Source organism: Pomacea canaliculata, linkage group LG6, assembly GCF_003073045.1.
Source record: "Pomacea canaliculata isolate SZHN2017 linkage group LG6, ASM307304v1, whole genome shotgun sequence".
Classification (NCBI taxonomy): domain Eukaryota; kingdom Metazoa; phylum Mollusca; class Gastropoda; order Architaenioglossa; family Ampullariidae; genus Pomacea; species Pomacea canaliculata.
Window position 1 is genome coordinate 15,355,013 of NC_037595.1, and position 23,138 is coordinate 15,378,150.

A 23,138-nucleotide genomic window follows, 5' to 3' on the forward strand; every position below is an offset into this window, starting at 1 on the left:
TTTAGTAAAGCCAGCTTTTCTCAAGAGCAAATATGAATGCTAATCTTCAAGGGCTATTATCTCGTTGGGTCCCTAGACAAAATACTTAAGACCAGCCAACGTGCAAATTTTTATAAGGGGAAGACAGGTTGAAAAGGTAGAGAGGCAGTCTAAGATGAGACGGCACATGTAATTAGCAGCTGTGGGTTTTCAGATCAAACCATCTATCTTGTGCTAAGGAACAAATCGAGACATAAGCAATGCTCACTTACTATGCAATAATCTGCACACAATGAAAAAATAGAAATAAAAAAAATTCTTACCAAACATGGATATTGGTGCTGCCAATGATGTTCTCCACGAAGATAACAAGACATCTGCTGCAATGGTCAAGATTTTAAAATAAAAGCACATGGATGCAAACATTTAAACCTCCTTACCAAAAATATGCTAGTGTACTGATGGACTAAATGCAGTAATTTACAACTTTACTGCAAAAGAACTGAAATACTAGCTTCACTGTTTGGGTCAGTTTATTTAAATGTCTTTCTAACACAAAATATTACCCAAAATTTGCTTGGCCACTTTGTTGTACACTTTAATATATAACTTTGCTTAGAAATAAAATCCATCTCTTTTCTGAAAGTCAAAGAAGTCAGCCGAAATAAGCACAGAATACTAAAAATATGTGTAAATCAAACAAGCCCCAGTGATATAGTAGAATTAATGCAGAATGACTCCAAGGAAAAAGCAAACCATATATATTCTGAAAACTTCTCTGTTCAAATGTTTGTGTGGTCATGGAATTTTTATATACTTGATAAACTGACTGTAACCTGGTGCAATCAGCCATCAAACACTTGACACTGTTTTATTCCAAAGAAAGTTGTATTAGTAAAATAGCAAAATAGAAGACAATATAGTTGACAATAAAATTATTTGTTTTTTGGTATAACACTGAAAGTGACTTGGTAAGTATTGTTTCAAATCATTTGAGCAGGGTATTTGTAAGTGAACATGAAGGTGGTGAGAATGGTAGACTTGAAAGCAAGGCTATTTACTGAAATGTGTTGCTGTCCATAGTTTATAGTTTATTCCTTGTTTCTTCTCGAGGAGCATAAAGCCACAATTGCTGTCTATAGCAGATAAATAATTTAATGACATTATAGCCATCTTTGAACTATACAGTAATTGGTGTTTTATACTGAGCCAGCAACTAAGGCTATATCATGGCAAGGCAGCCGGCCCTGTAAACAGATGCCACATGCAGAGAAAGAACAGCATGCTCGAGATGAAAGCTGAACACAGGACAGCCAACCGTCACTGTATTGGTGACAAGACGTTAACCGTTACGCCACCAGACCATCCATATAATGCAGAAACACAGCCAATCTAAGACCAAATACAGATTTATCTTTCTCTAATGTTTCATGCTTTTAATTAAAAAAAAATAATGTTCGTTTTGTTTCTCTACTAGATGTTCTTGGCAAAGCACTGCTCCTGTAAAATTTATCCAAAAACATCTTTCATGCTTGGCAGTTGCAAGAAATGCTTTTGCATTACTTAAAAACACAATACCACTTTTATTCAAAGATACCTGCATGGCTGGACATTCTTCTCATGTACCGATGTATTGAATCTGGACCAGCTGCATGCCAGAAGTCAAGTACTGTGTGCAATGCAAGGAAAGGGCTATAATCCTTCAGACCTGGTAAATAGATTTTTTTTAATTTGTAAATGTCATTTCTGAAAAATCAGTCTACTTGACATATGCACCATGACCAATACCTCAAAGGGGTTTTTTTTTGTAATAATTAACACTATAAATGTTCAACTCTGCAAATCTTCTCTTACACACTCCACAACACACATGTATGCATGCTCACACATCTCTGCAGTGATTATCCCTCAAAATTCAGACAGGTGTGTGTATACTAGATTGCATATCTACCTATTATTCCAGCTATGAAAATCTACCTCACATTTTTAAATACCAAAGAATCTCAGTGATTCTTCACTCTTTAATACTTTTATTTATGGTGTTTGTGGCGAGGATCTGACAAAGGTGAGTGTGAGATGAGCAAGTGATGCTGGCAGTAACAAGACACAGGACCACATCCTTGGAGATGTGCAAGAGGAAGTCAATGCTGCTAGTGTTAGCAACTCAGTCAGGGAAAGGAGAGGTCTTTTCACAGATGCTCATTGTCAAGGATGGTGGGAATGAACAACTCAGAACAACCAAGACCATGCCTACAATCCAGGCTTGGAGTTGACTCAAACTACACCAAAACACAGCACTCACAAAAAGTATGTGTTCAATCAGCAATAGATGATAATCCTGTCTGCAGGCATGTCAACAGGGAATATCATGTAAAGTGTCAAATAAATATATTAAAAAAAGAACGGTGCATAGAAGTTGCCGATATAATGCAGAAGATGTCTTTTTTGTGATGGTAAACCTCACATAACAATCAGTCAAATGGGGGAGATGGGGATGTTGTGAAAGTTGGTTCGAGTGACTTTCTCACTGGTTGGCAGTGATGTTAGGCTAGTGTGTCTGTTTAGGCCAGGGGTCCCCAACCTGCAACTCATGGGCCACATCCAGCCCATGAAGGTGCCTCATGCAGCCTGCTCATTTTAACCACACACTACATAATTTCCTTTTTAATGTCATAATTGTAGCAAAACCCCATGTTCTAGCCTGCGAGATTTTATATCATGTCCAGTGTGTCCCTCGAGCAAGAAAAGGTTGGGCACAACTGGTTGAGCTGCACAGCACACAGCTCCACGAGGTGTGTGTGTGTGTGCTGTGCAGCAGCCAACCTGGTTACGTGTGCTTCAAAGTTTGGATGTCCATACTACATGGGCACTCATCTGCATATGGCAATTTATGTTTGTGGAGGTGTGTCATAAGTTGACTGTGATTGGTCATAAGCCTTAAGATGGTAACTACTTCTCTAGCTAAAACCTCAGTCAATTGTAGGTCACAATAGAATTTGTCAAAAGTTGGCAACCTATAAAAAGGTAGAAATTCATTACACCTGTGGCAACTGTTATGTCACAGCCCAATTGATCTCACACTCTGATCAGATTCTGATGCACAGTAGCATGTCAAAATTTTTTAGGCTTGTGAATTGCTTTATAAGAGCATGAAGTCATAATTTTGTAATTTGTATGATTTTGTCATAAATAAATAGTAAAATTGCTGTTCTTTTCATAACCTTCTTTTCCAGCATTATGATTCATTTTTCTTTCCAGTTGCTGATAACATATATTTATAAAGGGTTGCATACAGAACTATTAATATAACAAGCAAATTTTAAAAGCCAAATGGGAGAACTAGCTTCATCTCTTGGCACAGAATTACAACAGGTTTGCTATAAAGTACTGATTGTGCAAGTCCCTAACAATCCCCATGCTCTACAGATCCAGCACTTTGTAGAAGATGGATCTAGGCGTTTGAGACCATGTTTCTATGGAAACTACCCTGATTTCCCACATGGAACATGGACCAAAGTCAATCATTGGACTCGTACCAGTTGTTTAGACCAATGCATGGATAGACATGGCAGCTAACATGGCCCACCACTCATGCATGTTTTGGGTGATAGTGACCAGGTCTTGCACAAGATGACCAGCCCTCTCCTTCATGTCTGTAACCCAATTCTTCAAGGTAGCTTAAAGGACAAAATATGACAAGTTCACATAGGCAAACCAGACCAGCTTCACTGCTGCAAGTAGGGGTTCCTGGTGTCTTACTAGTGTGGCAACTGTGCTTCATACAAAGTCGTTGGTTTTATGTTATCAAGATCCAAAGCAACCTCCTCAGACACTTGTTCTCCTATGCCTGGATTTTCCTTTAAAAATCAGCAGTGTCCACATTTCACATCCATATATCAGGATCAGTTTTACAAACTTGTAAAGCTGATACCTTCGTAGTAAATCTGATGTTATGGCTTCACAAGACCCTGTCCTGCCTAGCATTAGTGCTGCTGCTGTCATAATCTTGATGCAGATATCTGTTATGAAGCTGGTGTCTCTGGAGAGGTTGGTTCCCAAGTACTTAAAGATGTTTACCTCTCTGCATGCCAATGATAATGACTTTACTCTTATTAGTGCTGATCTTTATTCCATATGTGTTCAAATTGTCAGTCTGTTGGTAAGATCTTGCAGTTCTTTGTTAGTGCTTGCTATTACACTGATATCATCTGCAAAAGTGCAGGTTGCAAACTGGCTTTCCACTGATGAAAAAAATGAAAGCGTGATGATCACGGAGAGTTTCACACATAATGTTCTCTGAAAAAGATGCTGAACAGTGCAGGTTCTAGAGGTACCCTTGACATATGCCTACTGTCCTGTGAAGGTATGCTCCTTAATTTTGATTATCCAGCAATGCTGCACTTGTTGAGCTTTTATACTGTGCTTCAAAGACTTGAATGAGACCTTCAATGTTGAATTTTCCCATCATATACCATAACTTCTCATGCCAGACTCTGTCAACTGTGCTCCTTCCTGATCAAAAGCCTGGTAACATATGCAAGATGGTTAGCTATGCAACCCAACACAACACTTTAGAGTTTAGACCATCCTTAAAAGGTACCTTAGAAGAATGCTGATTTTGAGGTGCACAGAGGGAAAAACAAGACTGGTAACTATGAAGGAATGGACCATTCTTGCAGGACCACTGTCACCACTAAAGATAGTCTTCTGTAGTGAGCCTTGTCAGCCGCTGCACTGTTTAGTTCCTCTTGATGATCGTAATGGGCAGGCCAGTACAGCAGGTCAATGGTGACTGAATGAATGTGTTTTACATCAGTTCACACAAATTCGGGTACTGCTCCTTCTCCTTCTCTGGCCATCATGTCCGAAATGCCCAACATCTACCACTGAGACCACCTTCAAAGCTTTCAAGGCTAACTCTAAGACCAATTTCTCTCTAGTAGATGGTGGTCTTCTTGCCTCACCATCTTCCCATCCCCAGTTACGGTGTTCAACTTATGCTGCTGTATTTATTTCACATGCAACTCTTTTTCATGTGTACTGAGCTCACTGCAAAGTGGGGATGATTCCCTAAATAAAGGATTATTACTTTTGTACCTTTCATATTTTTTGCATATTTAGCTTCACAAACATTTTCATGGTAATTCTTGTTTCAGTCAAGATACAGAAAGGCACATGAAAAACTCACCTGACCAAATAAATTCAGAACTGAATCCATAGCCATAGCCATGAGAAATCACCAATGGGCGAACATGGTTTTTGTGATCTTTCCTAACATATAAAAATGCTGCACCCTTAGGACTGCAAAACCACTTATGACAGTTTGAGACATAGAAGTCAACGTTAAGTTTTTCTAAATGTAGGTTCAATGATCCAAGGGCATGAGCTCCATCTATCAACACTTTCGTTCCACTGGAATGAGAAAACAAATTAAAAAATCCTTATTGTGAGACTCAATGAAAGAAGTAACTGAAAACTTTTAAAATAAACCTATCATCACATCAATTGCAGACCCATTTACTCTCAGGATGACCAACCTGTAATCCATGTAAGAAAAATCTGAAAATCTGAAAATCTGATTTAGTGTTCAAATTGTTTAATGAGTTAAAGATCACAAATGCTAATTCTTCATTTTTCCTTCAAGTTAACATTTAACTGTTGCTGAAATGGATTTTAGGCTGTTGATTTATTTCTATCAAAGAAAGATTATTCTAGAATTTCCAAATCCAGAAGACTTGTTTAAAAGTAAAAGAGAGGCCCACTGAAATATTTTCCCCAATCTCTTTTTTGTTCTGTATATACTAGATGTAAATAGAATGCACCGAAAAATACTTTAATAATGTAAAAGAAATCAAATATGTAGATTAAATTACTGAGATACACAGCTTTTCATTACTACTAACCTCCATCAGAAGTGTGTAAAGGTAGCCTTTTAGCTTTTTTGTTCAGTCTCATTCTATTCTTTTCTTTGGCTCACCAAGCCCTTTTCTAAAATTTACTCTGAAATGTTTTCACTTTTACTGATAGAACAGGTAATTTATTTGTTGTATTCTGTTTTATTACTTTTATTTACATGGTTTGAAAGGAAATTGTCTGGTTTTTTAAACATATTTAAATGATTACTCTCATCAAAATATTAAACTATATATATATTACATTAACACATTCTGTATTGTGATTGTGTCTTCATTACTGGTTTTCATCCTGTTATGTTTTTTTTAGCTGATGTGATCTGCTTTAGTTTACTTCTTGTTACTCCTCTAGGAGCAAAGGGCTGCAATTACACCTCGCCAGCAGACAAGGTTTTGGGCAGGCCCCTTCAGTTGGACCCATGTGGTTCCCACATAATTTGCCTCGTTCTCTGCTGTTCTTTTCAAGTCTGCTTTGGTCTTTCAACTCTCCTCTTCAGCTCAGGGTTCCCGTCAAGTGCCTGCCTGGAAATGATGTCAGCTAGTTTGCACAGGGTGTGTCCTATCCAGCCTCATTTGTGCTCTTGGCTAGTGGCATTCTGGTTGGTTCTTTTCCACAGGCTGCAATTGGAGATCTTTTCAGGCCATCTTATTTCCAGAATATGGCATTGAATTGTAAAGGTCTGGAGCTTGTTGTTGATGGTGTTTGTCCCTCTCCAGGTTTCAGAACCATACATTAGGACAGCTTTCACATTGGTGTTGAAGATGTGGGTCTTACTGAGGAAGATTAATACTCAGGAGTTCCGGATGGGGCACAAGGTGTTGAAAGCATGCCTGACCTTGTTGATGCAGCTTTTGATGCCATCGTCTGCTTCATTGTCCTTGTTGACAATGCTCCCCGGATACTTGAAGCGGTCTGTTTCCAGGATGTTTTCTCCTTGAAGTTTGGTTAGAAGTTCCTGCTTTTTGTTGATTCTCATCACTTTGGCCTTTTTCTGTTGACCTTTAAGCCAGTCTTCTCTGCTTCATCTGTTAGCTTACTCAGTTTGGTTTGTGCATGTTGCTGCCAATGAGATAGTGAGACTAATGTCATCTGCAAAGTCTAGGCCCACTAGCTATTTGGTGATGGTCCAAGCCACCACACCACTACAAGGTAAGTTGCACCAACTGGTGGTGGGTGATCTGCTTTATATATCTTTTTTCTGGTCCTCTCCCACAACAAAGCCCCCTTCTACCTGTCAACTCCTTGGGTCTTTTGTTCACTGGCCTTTTATTATGCCTGCTCAGACAGTAGAACTTTTACAGACACTGCCTAAGGCATCTCCATTAATTTTTTTCTTCAACCTTCAAAGATGGTGACAAATCAGTTGCAAATGCTTATGCTTCACAAACTTCCTGCAGCAAAATTTGAAGCTGTAAGTGGAAAACAGTCAGTTTGAAAGCTATCCAGTAGCAAGAAACCTACTGAAGATCCCAAGAAGGAAAAAAAGAAAAGAAAGCAAAGTTGTGAAAACATTTTTCAAGCTACAATTAAAAAAATGTAAAGCTATAGTTGAAAATAAGATAACACCCACATCTGATAGGTTACTTGCAAAATAAGAAGATAATAATATTTTACTGTTGATGACAAATGGGCAATATGGTTTCAAGTGGTAAAATAAATGGTGCATTGCTAGGGATGTGGTCTAACACTGCCAGCTTCACATTTTCTTTACTTATCACTTGTCTCACTGCATCCACAACCTGAAAACAGACATAAAGAGGTTCAATACACATTACATTTTAATTTTCCATGTATTAATGCAATGATAAATACTAACATCGGAAAAAATATTACTAGTGACTGAAGATTAGAGTGTGCAACACAAAAATTCTTGGAATAGAGTAGGATAATTACACACAATTAGCATGTGGGTGAGATTAGTGAAATGTTAAGCCTGCTGACACTCCAAATAATTCATTTGTTTAAAGGAGTAGCGGACAAAGGAAATTTTTTCCAACAGATTGATGCCTTAACGAGCAGTGCATTCAGTCTCAAATAGCAGCACTTGTCTAGAGTGTCCCAGTGGTGTTGCCACAGGGACTGAATGTAGACCGTGAAGATAGACATAGAGAAGATGAAGCAACCATCTGCAAGACAGGCTGAAGAGGCCTGCTGCTGCAGTTACAGATCCACCATGTAATAATAATAAAGGGTACTTATAACGTGCAGCATCATGACCAAGATAGCACTTTCTGCGCAGACCAGTCATGATAAATAAAAGATAACAACCAGTGGACAGTGAGGTATTTATAGGGACACTGAACAACATAAAGATGAAGTACAAAAGTAGAACATAATGCAATGAATAAAAGTATGAAGGGATGTAGGTACTGTAAACAGTGTAAAGATGGAGTCATTACATGACGTTTAATATGACAGTATTGCAAGGGAGTTAAGAATAGAAATTTAGGGATAGTACTTTGTGAACATGTTTTCAGAGAAAGTTTGAATGTAGCTCTTGTACAGCCGGTAGGCTGTTTATTGTTATTTTTTAGCGGGGTGGGCGGTTGATTGGTAGTTGTTGGCAGGACCTGCTGAGGCATCACAAAAGAGGATACTTGGCAGTGATTGGCTAGGGTTAAAGCTCCTAATTGTCCCGGCCGTATAGAAGCATTGTGGAAAGTTTAGCCTTCCGAGAGGTATATAATGGCAGAGCTGAGATGAAACAGGAGAACAGACGTCGGCGGATGAGAGAGATGGCACAGACATGCGACAGTAAGGGACAGCCCTGATGTTTAGTGCCTCTGAAGATGCCGAGTGTGTTGAAAGTTTGTTGCCACAACCCCCTCCACTAAGCTACATTTGAATCAAAGAGTGGCGAATGTGATGTGGAAGAAAGTTCCACTGCTTAGAAGCACAGAGGAAGAACGTCCATTGTCCGTATGTGACTGTTTTTGTGGAGGGAGGAATAGAACGTGGGAGTCTGATGAAGAGCAAAAGTTTTGGGCAGGGGTGTGGAATCTTGGAGCTGTCTGTAAAGATAGAACAAAATCCAAGATATTCAAAAAATTTCCCGGTCCTTTCATAAAGATGAGGTCCCTTTTGCATCCCTATAAAATGTTGTAAGGTCAAGACAAATCTCAGGAACAGGAAGAGTCCAAGGAAGAGCTGGCAGGAGATGGTGAGGCTCTACCTCTACTCTAGTACTCCAGCAGAATGTAGATGAGGCATAACACAGAGGGATAATGGTTTTAAGTTACTTGGCATAAATGGAACACAGGACAGCATGTTAAACATGAAAAACAGGGTTTTCAGGATAAGCTTTCAAACAAAGACATAAGAGAGCAAAAGTTTTAGATAGAAAAGAAAAAATGGAGGTTCACCAACATCTGTGTACAAACTTTGTACAGAAATAGTAAAAGGCACCCAGACATGTGAAGCCCATGATGATAAATAGGATCAAGAATTTTAAGGTAGGGAGTCATAGCCAAGCTTTGAGTGGACCAGGGCACAATACAGATTAAGTAGGACCATACAGTCTGCTTCCCTTGATATAGCCAGCTACTCAAAGAATGTTGACATGGATCCAGGGTTTTCTTATGAGAGATATAGAGATTTGATATGGGGAATGAACGCATATGTAGTAGTGTGGAAGTATAATGAGGACACATACTTCTACCAAACAAGTTTTCTATTCTGTTTAAACATAGATCGAGCCTGCGTTTGGCTATGTTTGAAACCCAGAACCTTTTTTTGCAGTGGGATGGCAGAAGCCAAGGCACTGAGCCTTCTTATGTGCATGCTATGCTATCCGGCACTCCTTTGTAAACCACAGGACACATTGGTGATTTTTTACATGTCCGTTGCTTGGGAATTGTTGCTGAAGCAACTTCAGTTCATAGGATAATCTTTTAGAGGAAAACATTACCTGTAATATCTAAATTAGATCTATGACTGAAGGGGCTTTAACAAAAAAATAAGACATTCAACAAAAGTGACTGTCATTATTGACTTTTGTCTTTGATGTGGAGATTATGTTTTTAATGTATCACAATGTAAAGCAACTTAATCATTTTGTTTGACTAAATGCTGTTGGATATTAATTTCTTCCATTCAGATTTTTGTTGTTGTTTTTATCTCATTCCAAAGCCACTATGGCACCTGTTGCAATTGGTCTTTGTGAGCTATTTCCTATATGAATGTTTTGTAAGCTTTCTTTTTTTGTAGCAAACTACTGTCAACCAAGCAGGTAAACACAAAGTAATGCATGCATGCTGAAATGAATATGCAGATAGATACCATACACTAATAACATCAAAAGTATGTCAAATGAATAGCAGTGACATTCACTCTTGCCTTTTTCGCATGGTTTATGCTATTTGTTGTTTTTTATTTACCTGTTCTTCACCAGTGATGGGGAAATCTAAGTGAATCTCCTTCAACTCTGCACCAGTGTCCTCACAAATTTGTCTCAGGAGCTTCTTCACTGCACCTTTAGGTAAAAAATAAATATGTTTCATGGAAATAAGACCATAACTTGTTATTGAAAAACCATCCCATACACCCACTAATGCAACCTGGAAAGTCAGCCTTCAACTTTGAAGTTTGACTCCCTGAGATCGGGCTAGCCTGTGCTTGTGCCTAGAACACAGTGGTGCTTGAAAAAAGAATACAATTAAAATAAAAGAACCAATCAGTACTCACCATATGTAACACTTAGACACACAATTATGTCACCCTGAGAAAATGTCAAACTTCTCAGCACGCTGTTTATACCCATAGTTGCATTGGTCAAAAGAGCAAGGTCGCTGGCATCACATCCTGGGTAAAAATTTCAAATGTCAAAAATGCTAACAAGAAATGAATGAATAACCAAAAATTAGAGAGATGAAATAACACGTGGCTTGTACCAAGTCCTGAGCATGTCAGAAGCTATTTCAGGCCATTCCATTACACCCCATTTCAGGCTTCTACCATTGGATACTATTTTTCATTATGTCAAAGCATCACATCATCATCAGGATGTAATTTTTAAAGCACATTTTTACCTGCAATGAAGCAAGTTTAATGTATTTAACATTTAAAAGGCATCAGTAAGGTTGGGTTTCAAAGGTGGACAATGACTGTGGCAAAGTCATAAAGAGACAGCAGAGATCCAAAAGGTCTAACTGGCAGTTATATTGCAGTCATATTGCTGAAAGGTGGTGTGACACTACATAGCCTTTTTGGGGAATAAAAAGCAGGCAGCCCTATTTTTTAAGCTCTCTGAAGCTTTTAATCGAACATATTTGAGAAGCTGAATGTTGTGAATACTTCTATGCAAGGGAAAGACATGACCATATTACAAACAACTGACAAGATGAATGCTTTCGTCTGAAAAATTTCGTTGTGGATGCAAAAGATACGCCAAGAAAATATTTTTAATATGTTTCCGTGCTTGTGTAAGTGCAAGGCTGACTTTAACTTGAATCTTGATCAGGTGAAGAACGTAATTATTGCCCATCTAAACGGACTGCAAGAAAGGTTTCAGCATTACTTCGCTGAAATTGATGTGACTAAATACGACTGGATTCGTAATCTATTTCTGGCTGATCCTAACACAACCGGATTGTCCACGGAAGAAGAAGAGCAGCTCATCGACCTTTCGAGTGACCAATCCCTAAAAATGGTCTTCCAAACAGTACCAGTGCCAAAATTCTGGATTAGCATCAACGGCGAATATCCTCTCCTTTCTGAGAAAGCAATGAAAGTTCTTCTGCCGTTTTTAACTTCGTATATGTGTGAGCAAGGATTTTCAGCATTGGCAGCACTGGTCTAAATACAGAAATCGTCTGGATGCAGAGGCTGATCTGCGAATAGCAATGGGTACGAACATGTTTCTTTTGGCAGACCACATTTCTTCTTGCTATGAACTACTTTGGGTGGTGCCTCTGATTTCATTCTGCACACATGCCCTAGCCATCTCCATCTTCTATTTTGGATTATGATTATCATACTTGTGCAGGTAGCTCATGAAAGAATTTCTTCATTAGCCATCACGTTTGGCCAGAATATCTTGAAGATTTTCCTCAGATATATGATTTGAAAGGTCTCTAGTTTCTGCCTGATTTTTGCTTATATCTTCCAGCATTCACTTCCATAGAGTAAGACTAAAAGGCACTGCTTCTATAGTTTTACACCAGTAGTAATATTGAAATAGTCTGTTAGCTTGGTGTTGCTACAATCCATCTGACAATGAAAATCTGTATATAGTGCTTTTGTAAGTGATACATGTGTTGCGTGTCGCTTGCTGCAGGGGTGTTGAGGGGGCCACGAGGGGATGCCCGGGGGTTAGTGTGGCCAGCCGTTTATTCTGGTCAGGGGAAGGGCCGGCGCGTCGTGCATCTCTCGGCTGGGACAGGTCAGGAGGTAAGAGGCCCACCCGAGGCGCGTCATAAATCAGGGCGCCAAGAGATCGGGGTCTTTTGTTGCTGGCCTTTCACTCACAAGGGTTTCTAAAACACAACTCTGGTGCTGAAGACATCAAAAAATTGTGGTGGCCTCTGTAAATCAGCCTACACATGTGTTTTAGATGTAGATGTAATTGTAAGTAAGAAATTCCAGAGGAACACAAAATTTTGAGTGTAAAAGGTTCAGTACACCGTTCTCCATCAATTAACCTGAATTCCTAGTTCAGTCGACTGCAGTGTCCCTTTAACCCTACCACAAAGCAACATTCAACTTAAGACACAATGGCAAGCACAAGTGCACAATGACAAACAAGGGCAATTAAGAACAGTTTGCTCCTCTTTTTCCTTAATGACCAATGTCATAGACACATAGAATAAAAAGTTGTAGCTTAATGTATACATATACAATATTAAAAAAAAAGAAACATACCAACAAACTTTGCTAAGCGTCGAGTGACAAATACAAGATGTGGCAAAAGTTCTCTGTCGAAAAATCGCAGAGGCTGACGCTCTGCATATAGCTGCCACTGCTGATAAAGATTGAAAATAGTTTTAGTACAACCTGTAAAAGATTACTTGTCTAGACCAGTAAGCTAAATTTATTCTTCTTGCCTGTGCATTTCAAATGGTAAACCTGCCTACGAAACATGTTGATATACTTCACATAACTCTGCAAAATACAACACAGAAGTTGGAAAAGATTACCTTAGATTTCATCCGTTAAACTGTTAAAAGTCGTTAATTCATTGTGCTGCTGTTCATTGGAGACTAGTCCAAAGAAATAAGAATTAAGAAAATCAAGAAAGTAAACAGAATTCTCTCACTTATTTGGTTCCATGGTAACTAACATACGACAGCAGCAAGATTAAAGTTTCAGCCCCTTCTGTCACTTCAATGGAATGCTATTTTTAGCCCTATGCTTATTGCTTGTGTATGAGAACTTTATTTTCTAAATCAGCATACACAACATTATGCTTGCTAAAGCAAGCACCATTTTAATGAACTTTTTCATACAATTTATTAGGAAGAATTGACTAGAAACTCTTAACTCTCTACTGTGGATTCTTTACTGGCTTCTCCCATGGAAGTGCCATGTTACTATGTGGTGACCTCTACAAAACTGGTATTCATCCAGTGGGAGAGAGAGAAACCAGACTGACCATTTACTAATGAATGAGATAGGGGTGGACGCTGATGAGCTATTGTGTTGTTCATAACTGTTCATCAGTGTTACAGTGATCATATATTGTCCCCTGCAAGAAAGTATTAACATAAGTAGGGAGAGTATAAAGTAAAATGAATAATCTACTGCCAGTGGTGCTCTAAACCCCCTCAGAAAAAAGCTTGGCTGATAAATGCATCATAAGAATCTTCATATAGCTGACTTTAATGGGATCTGATACATTGGACAACTGAGTAGCAACTTCGCTAGGAATATTTGTCCATAAAGTATAAAAGTAGGCTATTTCATTCTGCACATTTTGGATATGACTCATGTAGATTGTGTATAATTGATAATGTGTGATTAAGATTTTTAAGAAAGTAACAGTAATAATAATAATGAGGATTTGTTTAACAAAACCTTTCCAAAGATTTTCTCATAGTGCATTATGCAAATCATAGACTAAATTATTAATAACCATGCACCCACATTTACATATAACAGACACGCTCACTTCTACAATACACACTCACTTATACACAAAGTAAATTACAGACATGTTATACTTAAGACGCATCTTTTCAGAATGATGACTTCACTGTGACCCTCTCCTGACAAGTATAGAGTCAAGAGAAACAGAGTGACAAAGGCTAATGGGTAATCCATCCCAAGCTGATGGGGCTCGGTAGGGGAATGATCTCTGTCCCTTTGTCTTAGTGGGACTCGAAGAAGCTTGGTTTCAGAAGATAAGTGAAGAGTCATGCAGGCATGTAGATGGGAGTAAGTTTGGAGAGGTACTGAGAACCAGGGCCAGAAATGGCAGAGTAAGTTAAAGTGGAAAGTTTATGGGCTATACCAGTGGTTCTCCAAGGATTTCAGACTGCGGAGCACTTTAAAAAATAAATGTCAGACCACCCAGGCCTAAAATCACTCTGTACCATGAATTTTAAATTTAAATTGCCACAACTGTTTCATGACAATTCAAAACTAAATGTACTGTTGTGACAGTAGTATATAATAAGTTTACATAAAATTACATGCTTCTCAAAGCTCTTTATTAATTAAAATGTTAATGTGATGAATGTTGTTATTTTTGATGAAATATTAAGGTGATAAACATTACTTTGCTGATATATGATGACTGTCAGCCGCAGACCACCTGACTTCTGTGGCCCAAAAGTGACCCACAGACCACACTTTGAGAACCACTGGGCTATACGGCCCAGGACTGGCAGCCAGTGAAGACAGCGTATAATAAAGGATATATATTCATATCTAGATGGTCTGTAGATGAGGCGAGCAGCATTATTCTGGATCCTTTGAAGTATATCAAGAAGATAGTATTAACAAAATATACACCACAATACAATTATATGCATGTAACTGAACAACTTATTTTGCAAGCTCTTTTGTACTGTTAATGCTGTAGTGCAGCATCCATAGTTAATTTTTTAACTTTGTAGTCCACACCTATACATATATAGCACAGGAAGCCCTCTATAGACCCTTAAATATAATGTTGGACCGTAAAAGTTCCAGGAGAAAAGATATAACAACGGTTAGCCTTTTCTCAAAACAGACCTCCGTTCACTAACCCTAGTGGCTTGGAAAATGAGGTTCCTGGCTAGTTGAAAGGGCCCAAGTTGCCCTTTGCCTACACCTTCCTTTGCCCAGTACAGACCACCCTAGTAAAAATTACTTTAACAGACTTCCTGCCTAGATAGTCTAGTCGCTGTCCTTTATCCTACACCTTTATGTGGGACTATCATGTGTGAGCATGGCATACATTTGTCCAGAATGCTCACTTCTACTGTTTGAGCTGTATATGGAAGGCACAATTTATAAATACACCTTTTTGAAACTCATTTCATGAAAACAATGGACAACACTGAACCTAGTTGACTGTTAAATCTGTTTTGTTGTCATTGTCACTTTCTCTCTAACAATAGTGTCTCTTGCCACATTCTAGCTTAGCTTTTGTTGTCAGTGCAAGTGACAGTCTTTTCAGATCATCTGTATTGCAAAGTTTCTTACCTTTACTGAGTGTAATTATATGTAGTCATTGCGAGCTCTAAATATGAGCTGCCATCATCTGTTTTTCTTTTCAGTCCTACAAGTGGTCATGAAGGGACACAAAGCTTAGATTTTTTTCACACAAAAAAATGATACTTTTTGAATGACCTGGCATTCCCATAACTTTGCAGAGCCACAGCAATTTTGTCTGTCTTGTGTTTTTGTTTGTAACCAACATGTCAGTCCCTTATGGCTACATAAGGGTGGAATAGTTGTACAACAACACAACAAAGATGGAAATGCCACACAACTGTAGATTTCATTCAGAGTTTAACTCAGCAGCTGGCCTGCCTTCTCTTCACTCTCACTTCCAAATCAATAATCCTCATTCAACTCTTAAGCTATTTATCCATCCCCCTCAAACATTCCTCCTGTTTATGCACCTCGACCTCACACCCCCCTTACCCCTGATGTCAGTGGTCACCCCACCCTGCACTGCCTGGTCATGGCCTTCCCAAGTGGGTCAGGGGACTTTGTAACTTTGGGTGTAACAATAGGTCTAGTAGCCAGTAGCCACCGGTGGTAGAGTTCAAGGCTTGTTATTATGTACTTATGTACGCAGAAGGTGTGAGAAAGGGACAGTCCACTACCCTCTACAAAAACAAAAAATAACTTAGTGAGCTACTATGGTGCTACATGTGTTTGCACAACAGAGCTTTGGCTGAGATACTGTGCTATAAACACTCACACTATTATTATTATACTTCAATCTTTGAATGAGAGAAGAAGAAAGTGATACCTAATGCTTCCTTTTACTTTACTGAAGCTTTGCTGTGCGCTATTCACCATGCCTTTGATTACCCTTTCTACAGTGGCACCTAACAATTGTTTTGCAATACATTATTTTACTTTGGACGCACTTTCATGCACCTGCATACAACCAATGCTTTGCTACAGTCAAATCTCCCTACTATGCCACCCCGCTACTATGCCACTCTCGGTACTATGCCACTTTTGCTCGGTCCCGACTATAAATTCAATGTAAAAAAAAATTTACTATGCCACCCCTACTCTCGCTACTATGCCACTTTTTTGGTGACTGTTAAAAGACACAAGTTGTGAAATTCCGCGCAGTGCTCGATTATTATACTGTATGGTAGTGTGGGACATTGCAGTTAGGTGGATGGAACATAGCACGCACACAGGGAGGGTGGAGGCTGGCAATGTGGGGGTGGGGTGGTCACTGGCCGGGTGACATCCACGTGACGGAGGGAAGGTGTGAGGGGGTCGACTAGCGACAGGATGCAGGTGCGCGGATGTGGTTGGGAGGGGTGGAGGATGAAGAGGTGAGGGGGAGAATGAGAGGAGACAGCGAGCGAAGCCGACGATTCTTGAGAGCTTTGGACCAGACCTGGGCAAAGGCCTCCTGTCTCTGACCGGCCCGCCCGCCAGTATATACATACATACAGTATTAGGTAAACTGAGTTAACTATATTAGTCCGGCCCTCTAAAACCATCCCAATTTCTCATGCGGCCCCTTGGGAAAATTAATTGCCCACCCCTGCTTTGGACTGACGGGTAACTTGAACAAATAAAGCCATTTTCACGAACCCTCTCTACTATGCCACTCTCGCTACTATGCCACTTTTGCTCGGTCCCGGTAGGTGGCATAGTAGAGAGATTTGACTGTATATCTTTTTCTTTTTTGAACAAACCTGCATCCATTTCAAAATATATTGTCAGTGACTTTTTTCAAAGAAGTAATTTTTTGTTTGTGAGTAGGATTAAAAGGTTGAACATGGGAGAGCATGTGTAAGTTATTTATCCCATTTGAAAGAATAAGTTTCAAAAGTGCTGTGAATGATCAGGAAGACACTTTCTTGAACCTTCTCGCCACCTCCATTTTGACAGCACTTGACACATGATCATTGTATGTTGTATTTTCTCCAACATGTCATCAATATGAAACTTTACAAGAATTCTTCGCCTAACATCAATAGCCAATAACTATACAATAATTATCATATATTAAATAATGCACAAATATCAGGTAAAAGTATCAAATTGAAATTGTACTTTCTTGGATTTTATCTATTTTCTGTGTTAACTAAAGGTAGCAACTCATGCATACACCACATTACAAATCCACACAACTAGATATTTGTACTTTGTTTTCCATGACAATAAATTGGGGGTAAAACGGAGAAGATTACATCTGAAATCATTGACAGCAGTTTCATTCCTTATGTCATACTAACGCCAGATTACATACAATTGCCAAAACTTACATAAAAAGTACAGAAGAATATGAATGCTATCAGGGAAATGCAGACAACATAAAATGAAAACTGAACATAATTTACCTGTGCAATCTGAATCGCCTCCTTTATCACACACCCAAATGCTCCATGATTCAAAAATGTACACTGTTCCTGTCAAAGACCCCACTGTTAGCAGTTTAATACTGTTTATGTTGAAGTCACATGGTTAGTATGAAATGAACTGGATATGCTAACTTACTTTTATTTACTTAAAAGGTAGGCATAGCTCATATGTATGTATTTTGATTATTAATTTTGATTTAAAAAAGCATGCTGATCTTTACTGAAAAGCAATTATTTTTATGTTGAAGACTGCTAATTTATTGCCAACATTTAAAATTGTTAAAAATAGTGCATATCATCAGACTCCACTCTCAGGGTGATCACTGTCAATTCAGACAGCTGGTGGTATATGTCTCAAGAACTTTAGTGATGAATTCATAAGATTTAAAAACCAAAGGAAACCATTATGCAAATTCCCTGACATTGCTAGTACCAATTTCCAACCACCATCAACAAAACTACATAGAGACTTCTGTGCTCTTCTTACCTCCTGCAAAGAAAGTCAATATGAAAGCATTTCTTCAAATGAAAATTATTTTGACAGTGGAGTTACTCTGTGTCATTAGAGGCAGAAAAAAATCAAACATTATAAAAAAAATGAAAGGGACTCATGTCACTTGTAAAAGCAGACACATATTAATTAATAATTAAAAAGAAATCTTTAATCATATCCTGTTCTCTCCCTTTATTCTTTTCATGAACTGCTGACCTTTTAAAGCAGGGGTGTCAAAAACACGGCCCGCGGGCCACATCCGGCCCGTCATTAAATTTTACCTGGCCCGCAAAAGAATTTTAGTTAATCACTGTTAATGGCACAGTGACAAGAGGTGCAAACGACAGAAAAGTTCCCGTCAAACACAGCAAGCAATGTGATGATTGTAGAAAACGTGTTTTCCACTTTTAATGAAGTTTGTATACAAAGAAAAAGACTCCACAGTCTCTAGGATGAAAAGTGGAAATGTGAGTTGGCATTTCTGTCTGACATAACCACTCAACGCCTTGAACCTGCAGCTCCAGGGATGGGACCACTTGATAACTGACATGCATGATGCAGTGAAGGCATTTCACGTGAAGTTGTTCTTATGTAAAACACAAATGAACCAATGCAACTTGTTTCACTTTCCTTGCTGCTAAACAATGATGGATGAAGTCAGCTTCAAGGTTCCCAAATGCACATTTTGCTGAAAAATTGAACTCACTTCGTGCCGAGTTTAAACGCCGTTTCAGCGACTTTGAAGCGCAGAAAAACAATTTCCAAATCTTTCACAATCCATTTGCCATCAACATGAAAACTGCACCTGTGCATTTGCAGATGGAGCTCATAGAACTGCAGTGTAATGAGTCACTGAAGGCAAAGTACGACTCTGAGGGGCCTCCACAGTTCACTCATTCCCTCCCACAAACGATGCCCCAGCTTCGTCTACATTCGACTTGAATCTTGAGCATGCTTGGCAGTACTGTGTGAGCAACTTTTCTCTATGATGATCAACAAAACATCACACAGGATTCTTCATACTCATTTAGACTTGCAGTCCATCCTGACAATCTCCACAACTCAGAAACTTACATATCACCTAATGTCAAATGCCCAGCTATCACCAATCAAGTCTCTTTGTTCTTGCCTAAACACATCACTGTTTAGTTAACAGAATTTCTAAGCCTTACAATACAATACAATTGAGAGCTGCAGACGACGCACAACGAGGAGCGGCCATCTTGTGTCACATAGTAACACTAATCTTATAACAACACATTTCCTTCATATGTTAAAACCCCCAACTTCTTTAAACCACAAACATATTTCTAACACTCATGCGGCTTTTATAACTTTCATTTTCACTATGCATACATACAAATAGAGGTGCGTGCGTGTGTGTGTAAATTTGCGTTTGATGTCAAGCCAGCAACTATAAGGCTTTATCACCGCAAGACAGCCAGCCCTGCAAACAGATGCCACATGCAGAGAAAGAACAGCATCTCCAAGACGAGAGCTGAACTCAAAACAGCCAATCCTCACTGTATTGGTAACAGGTGCTAACCATTGCACTACCAGAACTGTTTTAAACTGAAAAAGAGCAGATAGACTAAGCAATCCTCTCCACTCCCAGCCAAGCACTGTATGACACCTGATTGTTTGACAGGGCTGAAAGTTCAAAACTATCTAGTTGTTGAGGTAAGTCGGTCTCAGATTTTTTTAACAATTTTTCTGTGTAAGTTTTTTAATTGAATTATTAATTAGAGAATATTAAATTGGCAGTGTAGTAAATTTAAATCTGAATGATTGTTATATTTTTAATGAATGTAATTTTTGTCCAGGGTTTTTTTTGTTTGTCTTTGTTTTTCTGTATTCATTGTTGGCTGGTGTGCCAGATCTTACTGAACTTCAAGAAGAGTGGCAACTAGGAAAAGACTGTGTGTTGGCTTTCTTTGTTGGAGCTCTGGACCTAACAGTGGAGGCTTCAAAAGCAGACTAGCTACAAAGTTAACTGTAACAAAAGACATTTATTGTGAAAGGAGTGGGGGGGGGTTCCTGTTTATGTGTTAAATGTATGTTGTGAATTAGTTTAAAGATTTTATTTGTTGATTTTCTTTTAATATTTATTTCTTTAATTCAGAGTTTGCTGTTATTTTTTTATCTAGTCTGAATGTAGCTGTAGAAATGCAAGAGACAGATTGTAGCACTTATCTGACTGAAGCATCCTCACTGTGATGATGCCCTGCTGTGCAGTTACAGTGTCATGCTCTGTGCCTCAAAAGAGCACATCCTACCCACTGAAAGAAGCTAATTTTTGGAGGTGTAAATACTGCTTGTCAAGAGAAAGCTCAATGTGCAAAGGAGATTCATTACACCCCTCAACATCTTTAATGGCCAGAGGGGATCTCAAGAAACCTTCCCTCGCAGAAAGGCTTTATTCTGATATAATTAGATTCAGATCTATCCAAGAAATATACCTGATCCCCAACCATAGATATACTGTATTGCTACAAGAATTTCAGAATGGAAAAGAAGTAAGTATTTAAAGAAGGCATATTAATGCTCATTAGAAAGAGCACCTTACCTACAGTCCTTCAAAAGGCACCACAGCAAGCTGAAATCTATGGAATCAAAAATCACCATAGACAATACTGTCATCACCATCAATGATCACCATCAATACTGCTTTGAAGACAAAGACCTCTCCCTGCAACTATTCCAGCTGAAAACTGCTTTCTTAATGGTGACTTTAACATCCACTTAATATGTTGGGGCTATAAAGAGACACAAAATAGAAGCTGAAGGCTGGCAGATTGATAGTCATATGATTTTGCTGAATGATCCAAGAGATCTGTCAACGTTTTTCTAGGAAGTAAAATGGGGTGGGTTTGCTAGACTCACAAAATCTATGCTGACTACATCTATGCAGGACGTTATATACAAATGAATCAAGATAAAGATGCATAGAGAGCCTCCTCTCTTGCATCTGAATGTCCCTTTTTAACAGAACAAATTTCCAGATGAACTCCTTTGCACAAATAATGTTTTAATAACAAAACATAATATATTGAATCAAGGTAGTCTTAAAGCCCTGTTTTCTTTTGATTGTCATCTCCCTATCCCCTACTCCCCTTCACTAATACCACCCTTCACCCAACTCCCCTAGGCCCTCCAGTGGTTGATGTTAACTTTTGATCTCACTTTCCTGTTAAGAGTAACCTTTGGAAACACCTTGGTTGGTTGGTTGGGCAAGAAAGTGATTCTAGCATGAGTAATCACTGCACTCAAAGGCCCTGGATTGATATTTCTTCCTTGGACACTCTCTGTATGTGACACCTGTTCTCTGAATAGTTAATTCTTCTCCCCTGTTCTCCCTTTAAAAATCACCTCTTGGTGGAAACACTTTCCCACCAAAGAAACCAACCATTAATGGATGGAAAAACTGCAAGTACTAGAAAAGGAACTCTCCATGACCAGAGAAGAACTAGATAACAACCTTTCTGCCAAGAACATCTTATAATAATAAGATCTGTAGAATAGGCGGACTCTTCTGAAGGTGTCTGCCATCCTTCGTGATGACAGGCATGCTCTGTCGACAGAAACTGTCCGGCTCCTGTCGGGCCGCCGATTTTGTGTGCCTGCATGCAGGACAAACAGACTGCGGCTGTCTTTTGTTGTTTCAGCAGTGCGACTTTTGAATGGGTTATGAATGAGACATGAATAGTTTTGTGCATGCAATTGTGTATGAATTTTAATTTTAATCGAGCTGCACCAGAATTGCCCTCTGGGACAAATAAAGTCTTATCGTATCTTATAAAGAAACATGTCCAAAATATAGAAAAGTTGGCATTTAGGCTACAAGGTCTAGATAAGGAGAGAGCAATTATAAAAAGGTGGTGTTTTTAAAAAACATTAAAAATTCTTTATAAAATATAGTTTTCTTGTGTAACAGTCCTGTTGACGAATAACGGCACTATCAAAATGGCACATTTCATCTATCTACATATGAACGGTACAATTATAGAAATAAGATTTGAGTGATATACAATGTAAATATAGTGTGTAAACATATCAGACTCCAAACTAATCTAAGCAGTCTTACATACCTCCAACAAAAAATGCTTTTGTTTACACTTGTTCCCAAACTGAATGTCTTTAAAGGATGGTAACTGGAATGGCATTGCTGGGGACTCATACTTTTCCTATACAGTTCCAAGGGCATATATAACAAAAAAGTACATATGAATGCATGCATATACATACACATATTAAAATGAAACCATAAATAACAATTTCTGTGAAAGTGCAATACACTTAAAAATAATTAAACACAGCTAGATGAAGTAACATTGGAATACCAAATGGGTCACTTTCTCATAATAAACAACCAAGGGAACAATTTCTTTTCGTTTGTTCATTAATCAGAACTCGCAGTGTCACTGATATTTTAGGTGTTGATGTAGTAGTTCTTTAGATCGCATTTTAAATAGTATTAGAATATACTTCAGCTTAATTCAGTCTCTTGAGCCAACCCATTGTTGAAGGATCACCAATAACTGAAACAGGAATGCCATAAAAACCATTTAACTTACCTCTGGAATACTTATTAGTTCTTGGACATTTGATGCTTGAAATGAGCCAAAGTCACGACAGTTTTCTTTCTTGGCCATATTAGTAAGGAATCTCCTGTTTGAAATAGCACAATTAAGATATGAATCAGACATCATTTATTGGATAATATGTTTGCATTAGTATGTTGAGTGAAAGGTTATACCTGAAGACCT

The 23,138-nt window shown here is 38.6% G+C and overlaps 1 protein-coding gene across 4 annotated transcripts in view; it reads right to left on the bottom strand.

Annotated features, from left to right (window-relative positions):
- Window positions 1-23,138, bottom strand: part of LOC112565893 (probable L-cysteine desulfhydrase, chloroplastic) — a 30,596-nt gene that overhangs the window by 3,969 nt on the left and 3,489 nt on the right. For 2 of the 4 annotated variants that reach the window (XM_025241760.1, XM_025241762.1), the window contains exons 2-11: window positions 22,947-23,040; window positions 22,461-22,556; window positions 17,859-17,927; window positions 12,751-12,850; window positions 10,576-10,692; window positions 10,269-10,363; window positions 7,507-7,631; window positions 5,168-5,391; window positions 1,577-1,687; window positions 303-359 (exon numbers count right to left, since the gene is read on the bottom strand). In XM_025241760.1, the coding sequence (XP_025097545.1) occupies window positions 303-359; window positions 1,577-1,687; window positions 5,168-5,391; window positions 7,507-7,631; window positions 10,269-10,363; window positions 10,576-10,692; window positions 12,751-12,850; window positions 17,859-17,927; window positions 22,461-22,556; window positions 22,947-23,024 (1,072 nt within the window). In that variant the 5' untranslated portion in view covers window positions 23,025-23,040. The remainder of the gene's footprint in view (window positions 1-302; window positions 360-1,576; window positions 1,688-5,167; window positions 5,392-7,506; window positions 7,632-10,268; window positions 10,364-10,575; window positions 10,693-12,750; window positions 12,851-17,858; window positions 17,928-22,460; window positions 22,557-22,946; window positions 23,041-23,138) is intronic. The other 2 variants (XM_025241763.1, XM_025241764.1) reach the window with 1 other exon arrangement.